Raw genomic sequence first — 13,343 nt, 5'->3', positions numbered from 1 at the left:
GAGCTGAGGACCACGCAGGACATGCGTGCGGGCTCCCCGAGCCGCCCCCGGCCCGGTGCAGCCTCCGGCGGGCGGAGGCCGGGCGGGGAGGGAGGCCGGGAGGCCGGGAGGGAGGGAGGAGAGCCGCGGGGAGCCGGGCGCGCAAGGGACTGCCTCGATGGGCTTGAAAAATCACTGCAGCAGCGGCGGCGGCGGCGGGCAGGGGGGCGATGCAATCCCCGGGCTGCGCGCTGCCACGCCGCTCCGCCCGCCTCTCCCCGCCGGCCGCCGCTCCCGGCCCCTCTGCGCTCCAAAACTTTCCCCTCGCCCCTCCCCGGGGTGCGAGCGAGCCCCGGGCTGAGCGGTGAGCGCCGGCCCCGGGAGCCCCCGGTGCGGTCGGTCGGGCGGCCGGCGGAGCATCCCGGCAGGGGGCGGGCGGGGAGGGGCGGAGGCACGGCTCCCCGCCGGGCGCTGGGTTTTCCCGACCACCCTTTCCCCTCCCCACCCGCCCACCTCCCTCCTTCTCTCCCTCCCTCCCCTCCAGAATTAAAGTTGGGACGGTGGCGCTCCGGGGATGGGTGCGAGCCAACGCCTCTGCCGCCGGCTCGCTCTGCTCCGTCCCCAGGTCGCCCGGAGCCCGCTCCCCCGCCCGCCCGCTCAGGAGGGATGCTGCTCCGGGAGCTGCTGGGGCTGCTCCGCTGCTGCTGGCCCTCTCTGCTGCTGCACTGTGCCCTCCACCCGCTCTGGGGCTCCGTCCAGGTAGGGCCGCGCTGCTGGCACGGCAAGGGGCCGGGGGCGGCAGCAGGCAAAGCCCCCGGGCGGACCCGAGGCGGGGGCGGGCGGTGGGGGGCGCGGTGGGGTCCCCCTAGGCGGGGGAAGCCGTGGCTGGGCTCGACGCAGTCCCCCCGGTGCCTGCGATGCGGGACCGAGCGCGCCGGGCAGCCACGCCCGGGCTCCGAGACCCCGCGGGCGACTCCGCGGTGCGGCCGGAGCCAGGCGGAGCGGGACTTTTCTCGGGCCACCGGGTCGGACAGCGCCTTGCGCTGGAGATGGAAGAGGCGCCCGAAGGAGGCGCGCACGGAGCCCAGCTCCGGAGGGCTGGTGGTGGTCGTGGTTTGCCGTGGGGGTTTGGTGGCGGTGGAGAATCGGGGGTTCTCCGGACAGAAGCAGCTTTATGACAACTCGGATGTGTGTGACCTTGGTCGCGGTGTGGGGTAAACAGGGAGATAGACTGAGAGTGGCCATCCAGTTTAGAGAACCAGACCAGCAGCAAAGCTCAACTGAAATGCGTCACTTTGATATTTTAAACTTTATTTGTAATATATGTCTTCAGAGGAGTGATTGATGAGCCAGCCAAGTGCTGTTCAAGAACAGAAGGGTTGCAGTTTCTTGGAAAAAAACACAGTGGAGACTCCACGTCTTTGACTCCCTGTTCTAAACTTAGTGGCTCCCAAGAGATTAGATAGAGATTTTCTAATATTTTGTCTCTTGTTGTGAATGACAAAGAGGATTTGTGATCCTTGCAGATTATAATGAACAGAAATACAGCAAAAACAACATATTTTAAACCAATGCCCCGTCGTAAAAACATCTTCCACCACTACCACTGCTGTCCTGCTCAAGTACTCAGCTAGCTGGCCATAAGTTAAAACTGTAACTGCATCTTTAAGGGAGGTGCAGTTGTATAGAGATGCCTTTTGAAACCTCTCTCCTGTAATCATTCAGTCAATCAAGCAGATGGAAAAAAAAAAAAAAAAAAAAAAAACCACCTTGCATAAATATGTCTGCAAACTACTTAGGCGATCTAACCTAATCTTTCAGAAGTAATTATATTTAGTTTATAACAATTGAAACAGGCTCTAAGAAATGCAAAAGCCAAGGGATCTTGCCTTTCCATGCAAAAACTCGGAAGTTTTGCTGTCCCATTCTTCATCCATACTTGTGTTACTGCCTACTGTTCTGTGTAAGGGCAATCAATAAATCTCCTCAGACTCAAGATTTTTGCCAGCCTCTCCCAAAACTCAGACGTATCTAAGGATCCCAATGGCATGTACTGATGGAAAAGACAGGTGTGGAGCACCCACCAGCATGGAGACCTTCCTTTAACCAAAACTCCCTTGTCTTTGAATCCCTCCCATGACTCTCTTCCCCATGTTGAATCATAATCCTTCCTCATATCTTCAAAAGTTTCACAAGCTGTACTCTTCTTGACCAACCCGTGAGTGTCCCATCCCATCTTGTCACTCCCTGTCCCTGCTCCATCTACAGCAGCAATTGTGTTTTGTCACTTCTCCCAGCCCCTCTTTACCCATTTGTCTGTGCTATGACCTACACGGGGCATAGCCTTCCCTACCACATCTTGGCACTCCCTCTTCAAGCCCTGCCTTGGGACATTTAAGAGAATTAGTCAGATACTAATCAGACAAGAAACATTTATCTTAATAAAAAAAAAAAAAAAAAAAAAAAAAAAAAAACATCTTTTTTATTAGCCTAGTAGCCAGAACAATGACAGGAAGGAAGGGACAATTCTGTCTGAGGCTTTTGACATAATGTAAAATAAAAAAAAAATAAAAAAAAATAAAAAAGAAGAAGATCAGTAAGTGTTGTGATAAATAATGGTGTCACATTTTTTCTGGTTTCATAAACATGGATTTGGATTAACCCAGATGTGAATTATGCAGAGCTGTTCTGGGATTTACACGGTGGCATTGAGACCTCTTCCCTGTAGACTGCTTCCAAGAGAGAAAGCGCTTGCCACATCAGCAGGCTTTCAGAGGTCTCTGTGCTTTTTCAGTCAATTGTACTTTTCTTTTCAAGCCTTCCTCCTTTTACCTGATTCACAAAGTCACAAGAGGGCCATGCTGTGGCGACCGTATTAATCCTCTTTCCCCATCCCACATTGTAGATCATGCTTGTGAACTGCCGCAACCCCATGGGACTCTACTGAAATACCAAACACCTCTGAAATACCAAACACCACATGCAGATTTGTTTTTCCACTCCATGCAAAGCAGGAGATGTTCCTGCAGGAAATCTTGGATTAAAAAGATGTATCACAGATATGAACCTCAACTGAGAAAGTACAAAGGGAAACCAATGTTTACCACTTTTTGCTTGCTTTTCCCTGGACATTTGTGGATCAGACTTCTACTTCTATGAATATTTAAAGATGTTTGCCTTTTTGCAAAGCATGTTCATATCAAAGGCACAAATCCATAAAGTCAACTCTCTATTTTCAGAGCAGGGAAAAAAATACATCCCCTTGATGTCCAGGCAACACATGTCCAAACTGACAGACTGCTGAGTGTGTTTAGAAAGCTTCATGCCAAACAATCAACCATGTTTTAGAGAGGCCAAGGAGACATGTGTTCATGGCACTTACAACAGCTGGGCTGGAAGGTGCAGATGTAACAGCTGGGGAGCAAGACCTGTTTGGTCCAGAGATGAACCCTTGCCAAGACAACATCTGTGCCATGAGCTGACTGGCAGCCTGGCAGGTATCTTCTTGGTCATCATCTGCAAAGTGCATCCAAAGCCGTTCTGGGGAAATACTGGTGTCTGGCAAAACAAATAGGCAGTAAAGTCTGAGGACAGACTCTAATTAGCAGACTGGTCCAGAGAGAGATTAGGCTCTTTCAACATGCCTTTTTTTCCTCCTGCCATCTCCTGTAAAAGCAGCTTACCTTGAATTGAAGACAGTAGGAAAGAAACATGGAGTAATTTATTTCATCATCCTCAGCCAGAGCAAGATTGTTCCCTCAAGCGTATTTTCTAGTGATTTGTTCTGCTTACCTTTAGAAGACACAAATAATAGCTTTCATTCCTTTCATAACAAAACTAATAGACATCAACAGTGGGATTTTTTTCTTGAAAATGAGCCAAATGTCTTTTCCTTTTTCTTAATTCTGTCTTTCTACTGTTAGTTAATCTTCCGGAAACAGTACTCGACTATTTCGCTCCCCCTTAAGACCCTCAAACTAAATTTGTGTCTTTCATTTTCTTGCCAGATTTCAGCCAGTTTACAATATCTTTGTTCCTGCATACTAACCCTCTAAGACAAAACCCTGGCAAGGTAAAATCTGTCTTCCCACAAGTATCTTCTAGCAACCAGACATTCTACTGAGTGAGAACGGAAGGGAAACAAACAATTTTGGTAAATGATCAGACTAAGGTACGGGGAGACAAAACAACTCTTTTTTCAGGAAAAGTGTACAGAAGCAGAGAGCATCTGGGCATGTGTAGGGTTAATCTTGTCTGCAAATTAATTGAGAAAAATATCCACTGGTTTCTGAGGACACTCTATTACCAGGCTAAGGTAGAAGAGCCTCCAGGGATTTAAAAGCAGTCAATAGTCTAAAAAAAGACCAAGCAAGCCTTTTGGTTCTGGTTGATATTAAGTTAGAGCAATAAGTCAGCATAGCTTTTCCATACCAGCACGGTGTTCAGACTCATACACAAAACTGCTTCTGGTCTGCATATGAGGTCGGCTCCAAGCCTGCTGAATGTTATTCTTCCCCGTCTCTGTTCTCTCCCACTTTACTGGCTCCTGCAAGACTGCAGCAACCCATAGCATTTAGCAACTGGAGAACCAGGTAGGGAGCAATAATTAGAGCTGGGTGTTAATACTTGCTTCTTTATCAGTTGCTGGGGCCAGTGGAGAGATATTGCCCTACTTGCTCTGTGAGCACTGCAGGTGCTGTCCCATGGGTCCAAGCCAGAAGTCCTGGGTGCTCTTCCAGCGGGGCTCCTCTTGGATAAGCTGCTAACACCACAGCTCGACATGCGAACAGCCTTGGAAGAGCTGAAACCGCATAGAGGATATTTCGCTGCCTGTGATCACTTACTTTAAAGATAAATATACCTACTTAGCAGACAGATTTATTACCAGCTATGAGGGATTACAAAGCTGAGTCAGTTTGATTCATTAGAGCATTCGGTGAGTTTGTGTAAGTTCCTGGAAGCTGTCTGGGATGGTGTTTAGCCATCCTCATGCTGTTACCTGATGGTGAAGGGGAAAGTTGGAAAGCACTTGTACTGAATTTGTTTTTCCCTATGTTTGGTAATAGATTTTGACATGCTGTTTAAAGAACTGAGCCTTCTGCCTTGTGCTGTGCCAAGCCGTCCTTCCAACTCAGTTGCGCGTAGCTCTTTCTATTCTTTTCTTCCCTCTCTATAATATTTAATCAACAAAGCCCTACCGCCATTTCCCCGAGGCCAGAGTAATGCATCTTTCTGCATTTAGAAACCTCCTACGCATGCGAACATGTCTTTTGTGCTGTGATGCTGTTTTAATTAGCCACATCTCTCTTGTTGGCCAGAAATGAAAAGACTGCGTGCAGCTCTCCTGCAGCCAGGAGGTGCTCAGCTGTGGGCCTTGGGAGAGGCTTGCTGGCCATTCTGGGGGCTAGGGGACGAAGGGGAGAGGAGATGGGCTCTGCATGCCTGGAGCTGGCAGGGGAAGGGAGGCAACCCTGGGTGGCTGTGGGGATAGACGAGGATGCAGAAGGGGCCTACCTAAACCAGGTCAGAGGGGCAGGCATGACACATCCTCTGTGTAATGACCAACGTGCCATGGAAAATAGATAATTCAAGAATATGATGTTAGTCTAAAACTATTAGGACAATAGCTCTCCCAACACCAAACTGTACAAGGCAAGAGCTGAATGCTAGTGTCACTTCCCTTGGCTTCAGTGTGACACGAGTCCATCCCAGGCGGGCTCCTAATCCTACATGCAAAGTTCCTGTTAGATAACATGCTGCTTCATCTTATAGGCTCTGTCTCCTTAAAAGAGTATCCTGAGACTCTGTTAGAGTCTCCATCCTTCCAAAAAAGCTGGCTTAGAGACCTCTGAAATTAGCACCAGTCAGAGGCTCCTGCGATGTTCCTCAAATTTACTTCTCATTAGGGACTTACTCCACTTCATTTTTTTAGCATTAGATTAGGAATTTTACAGTCACTGAATATTCCTTAAGTCCCCAGTCATGTAAATATTATTGCCAGTAAGAAAAATATGCTGTTAATAAGTGCTCCTTTTCATGATGAGATCAAGATATTGAATACATTTACTACTGGCTAAATTGTTGTCCAGGGCCAAGCGATGCCTACACTTGGGTTCAACAGTATTTACATCTGGGCTCTGCAATGCCCCCTGTTCAGCTTTATAACTAACCAATACTGCATGTTACACAGGCTACAAGTCACAGTTTGTGGCATTTCCATTTTCACCATGCCATATATGTGGCCTACAAATGGGTAAAACGTGGGTTCCCTCTCGCCATAGTGGGAAGTGAAGCACTCTGTGAAATGCTCTCCAAACATGAGAGGGAGGCTGGCACAACAGAGATCTCATCTGGCTTTCAGTTCTGCCATAAGGAAAATGAACTTAATCCTGACCCTAAATGTCTTGTAATTTTTTATTAGCTCTCTTTGGCTCGCAGGAACGACCCTGTGAATAATGCATGTTGCTAGATGGCTTTCCTAAGGAAAGAAGGCTTACGCAATCATATTGTCTGCCACTACCCGCCTTCTCCCTACCTCATAATAACTCAGAAACCAGCTGTCCAATTTCAATCGCATTTGACAGAGGGAAAGAGGTCTTGAAGATACTATGTTAAGTAAAAAAATAAAATAAAATTGAGACCACATGGGGAAGAGATCTTTCTGCTGCTCATGCAATGACTTGTTTCTTCACAGATCACTCAGGGCGAGCCCCAGAAGTCATGCTCCAAGCCTGTAGCAGACGAAGTGACAGAGAGCTGCCAGGAAGTTTGCCAGTGCAGACCACCTCCACCATTGCCACCACCTCCTCCACCTCCACCGCCCCCGAGGTTGCTGGTGGTGCCAGGTAAGTAGCCACTGGTACGGTTGTGGTGTGCTGAAGGAGTGCAAAGCGACGGGAATGCCTGGACAGATGGAATGAGAAAGGATGTGGGAGAGGGCACAGCTAGCTCATTTGTCATTTTCCACTTAGCAAATGGAGGAAAAAAAATCAGTGGAGATGGAGATCTGTTTTCTGATCAATGAATAATACTTGGCTTTTGGAGGAAAGCCAGAGAAATTCCCTCCTTTCAGTGTATTAAATATGATTCCCTGGCTTTAAGTGGTTCCCTAATGTCCTAGTCCTGAGAAATGCACTTCTACATAGACAAAGTGCTGTGCTTCCCCTTGATTTGTATGACCTACTGTTTCACCAGGTACACACCTTGGAGGTCCTCATGGTCCAAGGCAAGTTAATTTATAAGCAGGCAAAATTTTCAGCATTCTGTCTAGTCCAACCCAGGAGGGAAGGGTGGAATTGGCAAAGAGGCTGTGTGGGGTCTCCTTCTTTGGAGGTCTTCAAAAGGCAGACAGGCAAGGGCTTCTTTGAGCAGAAGACTGGAGTTAGCTCATCTCCAATTTCCTTCCAAAACAGTACTTCTGTGATCTCTGAACACATGAATTCTTTCCAGAGAGTGGAGAGTCGTCTCGTGCACAGATAGTTGTGTCAGCGGTCCCCAGAAAGGAGTTCCTTGGCAGTGCAATGGACCTTGCTGGCGCTATGTGTACTAACTGGTTGCAGGGACATGGGCTGAACACTATGCAGGCCCCTTTAGATCCCAGGTGTTTGATATTACAGCAAATTTCCTTAGCACTACTATATTTTTGCAAATTTGTCTTTCCCTAATAGACTGCCTATTAATTCTTCTCCCTGCTTAGATAAACTCCCCTGGAACAGTGTTGTAAAGTATGTCTATTATCCTTCTCAGTGCTTCCCCCATGGGAGAAGAATTCATCAGGTAGCATCATTCGGATGTTTGTCTTTATCATCTCTTTATCATCTTTGTCTTTATCATCTCCATCTCTAGATGTGTCTAGATGAGGAAGGCTCCTGCACAGCTTTTAGCCTGCTAGAGGACAGGCAGAATTTTGCAGTGTTTTCTGCCAGCAGTATGCTTTATATCTGTGCCAGGCTGCAGAAATTTAAGGCAGAAAAAAAAAACACCACCAACAAACAAACAAACAAACAAAAAACAACAGTAATTTGAAACACTTGGAAAAGGAAGTACAAAGAGAGCTTGAAGAGCAGAGATGAAGGTTTTTAATAGCAGGAGAAATCTCTTTCAATATTCAAGAAAATGTTATGGATGGTAATAGTGGAAATTGCCTTGATCTTTGTCTCACAGTCAGAAAATAAAGTGTTTGCCACTCTGTTTTCTTGTACTTGGGCTACCCATTGCCCTGGGGAACCACTCTTACCCGTTTGCGAAGCAGCAGAGCAGTGCCAGCACTGGTCTTTGGCATGGTGCTCAGCTGCTCTGGGAGGACTCTGCTCTCCTTTCCCTGGGCTGCCACCAGGCAGCTGGTCTGTGTGCATGAATTTGTCTACTGTGAAGTGGGAGGAAATCATACCAGAAAAAAATAAGTCTGTCACACGTTGCAAAAAGAGGAAACAGAAATCAAACGGGCCTGTGACTGGGATAGCCTGATGCTTACTCAGGCTGGATTGCCAGGTGCTAGCCCCATTCTAAAAATGAGCTATATAAATCCAGATGACTAATATTTAAACAAGCTATTTAATTTCAAATGCAATAAAAAAATAGATTACACATTCCTTTCACCAGTAAGCTTTAGAGTAGCAATCAAGTGCCTCATCTTGAAAGATGCTTTCATTATTATCATCTGTCTAGGCACTGTGATTTAGCCCACATGTACAGCAATCCCCATCCTTGTGAGAATGAGCAAGCCTTGTGGTTAAATATTGATGTTATGGACACTGCTTTTAAGCAGCGTTTGGAGGAGAGGGCAGTAAAGGGACAAGACAAGCTATAATTAAATGGTTGATGCTAGGCTTGCACTTTGCACTTTTTCAGTGATTAAAGTGTTGGAAAGACCTCAGCAAAAAGAAGGAGCAGACCAGGAGGCACAAGTTTTTTACTTTTACATCTTTGAGAAGATGCTGTCATTGCTTTCAGAGCTTTGTTGGCCCCAAAAGGATGCAGCTTGCTAGGCACAGTTAACAGCTATTTGTGCAATTGCACTAAAAGTTGTTGGATGATCTCTACATGTTGTGGTTTGGACCTAATGGTGAAAGCTAGTAAGTATGTAACTCCAGTCCATCCAGGTACTACAGACATTGACAGCTCAATTATCTGTTAAATGAAGCCATGTTAAATAAAGCACTCTTTGACATGTGCTTTTTGGTCTCCACTTGCTGCTACAGAAAAGTGGAGGACCCTCTTTGTGTACTCTCCATCAATACCACCTCAATGTTTTGCAAGCCCTACTTGGATGTATAGAGAGGCATTGGATACCTGCATGTGAGCAGCTGAATCAGTCTCTCATAGGTTTTTATTGTGATTGAGAATCATAGAATGGCTTTGGTTGGAAGGGACCTTAAAGATTACCCAGTTCCAACCCCCTGCCGTAGGCAGGGACAGCACCCATTAGATCAGGTTGTTCAGCGCCTCATCCAACTTGGTCTTGAACACTTCCAGGTATGGGGCATCCACAACCTGTCTGGGCAACCTGTTCCAGTGCCTCACCACCCTCTGATTGAAGAATTTCCTCCTAATCTCTAATCTAAACCTTCACTCTTTTAGAATAATTCAGGACTTTTGGGAACAATCAGATTGCATTTAGTATCTCTTCAGACATTTAAATATAGACTGGTCCATTTAGTGACAAATCCTCAGCTCTGCTTCCTACAGATAATACTTAACAGATTTGTATAAATCTATGAGTTCCAGAATTCACATATAATTGCTCATAAATTCTGTGTTCACTCTGATGGATAATAAGCTATTTCCCTCTGCAGAAAATAAACAGAATCATATACAATTTAGCAGTCAGGCAAAACAAATGAGAGGTGGCAAAAACACCAACTTGTGTGTATGAAATATATGGGTTGTGCTTCAGTGCACCCTGTGGAGACATATCATCCATTCAGCAATATAAGTATGGGAAATTAAATTAGATCATTCAGCCAATATATTTCCCAACATGGATAACTAAATTATGGACTGGTGGATTCAGGGAATGTCTCTGCCACCCAGACTGCAGGTCCCAGGAAAGAAAACACAGGCTGTTTTTGTCCTCCCTCAGATACGATCGTAGGCCTGCTTTTTCCATGTTTGTAACTCCTTCACACAGGCCATTCTTCCAAACCCTATTCTTGCCTTCACTGCACCTGCTCTGCCACTGTCGTGGGACTTTACTCCACACCCTGCAACAGCATATCCATGTTAAGTAGAGGATTCTTGGTCTGCTATGGTGAATCCTTCTCCTTTATGGTATTTAAATAAAGTCTGGGTTAGCCACACTGGTTACTGTGGGTGCTGCTTCTTTCAATACTGCTAGGCTTGAGTTCAGTGTCCATAAATTGGGACACGTGGATCTTCACCATGAGTGTTTCAGTTTTGAATTTTCTGAGCTTCGTGCCAAGTGCTGTTTGTTTGTGTCCCAGACACTGCTGTCTTTTTTGGTATAGACATGTGCCTTCCTGATCGTCTTTAAGCTGAGGAGGCCCAGCCATGTTAGAAGTAGCTAGGATGCCGGGGACTGTATGACAAACTGGTGGGGGCTGTCAGGAGACATGGTGGCTGAGCCAATTACAGTTTCTCCAGGCTGTCTGGCATGTTTATATTTCCACAGCATCTCTCCTTATGCAAGCAGAAGCCTGCTCTTTAACCCACACCTAGAAAACTGCTGGTTAACAAAGTGAAGGGAAAGCTCGTGAGGCTGTGAGGGGCTTAAGGCCAACTAAGTTTAGATGCTGACAGCAAAGAATGTATGAACTTTCAGTGAAATTCACCGTGTTCCCTAGATGTGGCTTTAATGACCTGGAGGAGCTAGGGATTTTCAGAACCCGGCTATTAATTAAGTGTTCCTTTCTTCTCCCCCCCACCGTCTGCTTTCCTCCCTGTCTCTGGATTTCAGCTGAGACTAAGGCAAGGTGGAGTACTTGTTTAGGCAGCATTTCTAACACAGCTACAAAGACCCATGAGATTAAGCTAGTTCAAATGATGTTGACCCTTCAAAATCTAAAACATTGCAGTTGTCAACCTTTAAATTCTTTGTAAGCACACAGTATTCTCTAGGGCCATGGCAAAGAAGAAAGGAATTCATCTGGAAGTAGAAGCTAGGCTTTCAAAATAGGGAAGGATTGCAGGTAGACATCCAAGTAGAGACAAACACAGCAGTCAGTATCAGTTTTAACCTGCCTAAGGTTTGAGGAAAAAACAGTTCAGAAGTGACTTATTCAAAATGAATCAAGGAAGGGAAAGGATGTTCAGCATGAACACCTCCCTCACTGGTTGGCAACATTTGCTGTCTCTTCTCTATCCATCTCCTGCATTGGGTAAAGAGTCCATGGTACTGCCATCCCTTCACTGATGATGGAATTGTCAAATCAAATATTGCTTCAGTTGAAATTTAGAGGAGAAAATGTGAATAAAAGCTTTTATCTGAGATCATTACAAGCAGAATTAGCACAAATGAGTCTGGATATGTGAACCAACCTTTGATTCATTGGACACTTACACGTACATACACAGTTAGGTCCTTACAGCTCCCGAACTCTGTGAAAGTTTGACTTAAGCTCTCACTTGAGATAAAGCACAATCAAGTCACAGGGCAAAGCCAAAGTGAATGACATCATTGCAGAGGACTCTAATCTCAAGGCTGTAATTGTGCAATTTGTTTTTTCAAGGTGAAATCTTTATGTTTGGAGATAATGCATCTAATTAACTAATGATTTGGTCTGAAAATGCCAAAACAAAAATAACCAACTGTAGTCAGGGAGCAACTTTTTGGCAACTGTATGAGCACAAATGAATAGCTTAATTTCAGAAAGTGTGCAGGGTCCCTTCAGTGCAAATAAGAAAGCTAAGGACATTTGGATCTTTAAGGACAGATGGTCTCGGTGTGTGTAATATGTTGGAGCCTGAAGTACTGGAACAGACTGGAACTTCTTAAACTTTGAGGAGGTTTTAAAGCAACCAAATTTTGCAGATTTGGATTGCTGGCCACTAGCAACATGGCCTTTCACAGCATGAACTTGTTAAAGAAACGAAAACCATATGGTTCTGGTACATAAAAGAATGTTTTTTTCCTTAGGCTTTTCTGTGACCTAAATGCTAGTGGTAGAATGGGTGGGGTAGCCCACTGTGGATCCAGAGAATGAGTCTGAGCCTCACACACACTCTCCAAAAGTCTGTATAAGAAGGAGAGCTAAGCTTGGTCCTTGTGCTCAGCACATCACCTCTCATATTACATAGAAACAGATGTTGAGGAGCTTGCCTACACAAGGCCAAAAGGACCTTTGGCCTTGGCCAATCTATGATTGTCTTCCAGGAAGTGAGGGGAGGTTGTGATTGCAAAACTTTATTGAAATCCTCCTGGAGGCCACCACATGTCTTAAAACATGAAGCGCCAAAGAATTTGCTGCAGGTCATCAGGTACAGCTCTTGCAGTATGGGCTGTGTGTCCAGCTTCTTTTGTGTAGGCCTTTTGTCTTTTGAGTGCTTTGCACCTTTCCAAACGTGTGCTGTGACTGTAATTCTGACCCTAAGAACTTGTCTGGCATGACCAGCCCTTGCTCACCCCCCTTCTGCCAGAAGGACTGGGTTTGAGTAGTTTTGAGATATGTAGGCACACTTTAAGAGTTTATAATTAGCTTCTCCCAAATACTGATGACCAAAGAAATCGTTAGCAAACACATGGAGGTGTTTTTCTATCATAATGGAAAAGAAGTTTTCCTCCATGCTTCATACGTAATACCTACTAGCAAAACTGAGTAATGGAAGAGAACTGCAGTAACACCCGAAGTGGAGGGGTACACAGACTCCTACATCAAGAAATTTGTAGCAATGACATCTACTGTGAGAGAACATTATTTTAGCATATTGGTCTAGATGGTGATTTTTAAATGCAAGCAGACTGCTGAAACAGGGAAGCCCTTTCAGTGTTGATAACACAGCTGTTATTCTGTGAATTACACTCCTGTGTGAGACTGTTGTTTATACTTTACAAAGAGAAACCAAAATACAGTTCTTGTCTTCTCCCAGATGACTTTCAGTTTATTGAACGTTTGTGATTCTAAGAATTTACGGTAGGATTTTGAGGCTTTCAAATCTAAATTGAAATCTAGCCATGCAGCCTGGTGACACAGATGAGAGCACATGCTGAGTTGAACCCAGGTCCCCGTCATCCTGTCTTCACGTCACAGATGCTACTTTCCCTGTTAGCACAGTGAACCAAATCATTAAACATCCAAGGTGGGATTTAGGCAGAATTCACCCACCTAAATCAGAAATGCAATGCTTAGATTTCCTGCCTCACACTGCAGGTGCTGGTGAATTAAACACCAAGACATAAAGACCTCAAA

At 45.6% G+C, this 13,343-nt stretch overlaps 1 protein-coding gene across 2 annotated transcripts in view; it reads left to right on the top strand.

Annotated features, from left to right (window-relative positions):
• The first annotated feature begins 221 nt into the window (after nt 1–221).
• PRIMA1 (proline rich membrane anchor 1) overlaps nt 222–13,343 on the top strand; it is a 50,541-nt gene continuing 37,419 nt past the window's right edge. Inside the window, exons 1-2 of one of the 2 annotated variants that reach the window (XM_035327598.1) lie at nt 222–738; nt 6,674–6,824. In XM_035327598.1, the coding sequence (XP_035183489.1) occupies nt 646–738; nt 6,674–6,824 (244 nt within the window). In that variant the 5' untranslated portion in view covers nt 222–645. The remainder of the gene's footprint in view (nt 739–6,673; nt 6,825–13,343) is intronic. The other variant, XM_035327597.1, reaches the window with a different exon arrangement.

This window comes from Oxyura jamaicensis, chromosome 5 (assembly GCF_011077185.1).
Source record: "Oxyura jamaicensis isolate SHBP4307 breed ruddy duck chromosome 5, BPBGC_Ojam_1.0, whole genome shotgun sequence".
Taxonomy (NCBI): domain Eukaryota; kingdom Metazoa; phylum Chordata; class Aves; order Anseriformes; family Anatidae; genus Oxyura; species Oxyura jamaicensis.
Note: the sequence above shows the minus strand (reverse complement) of the source record. Positions and strands in the feature narration are given on the sequence as shown.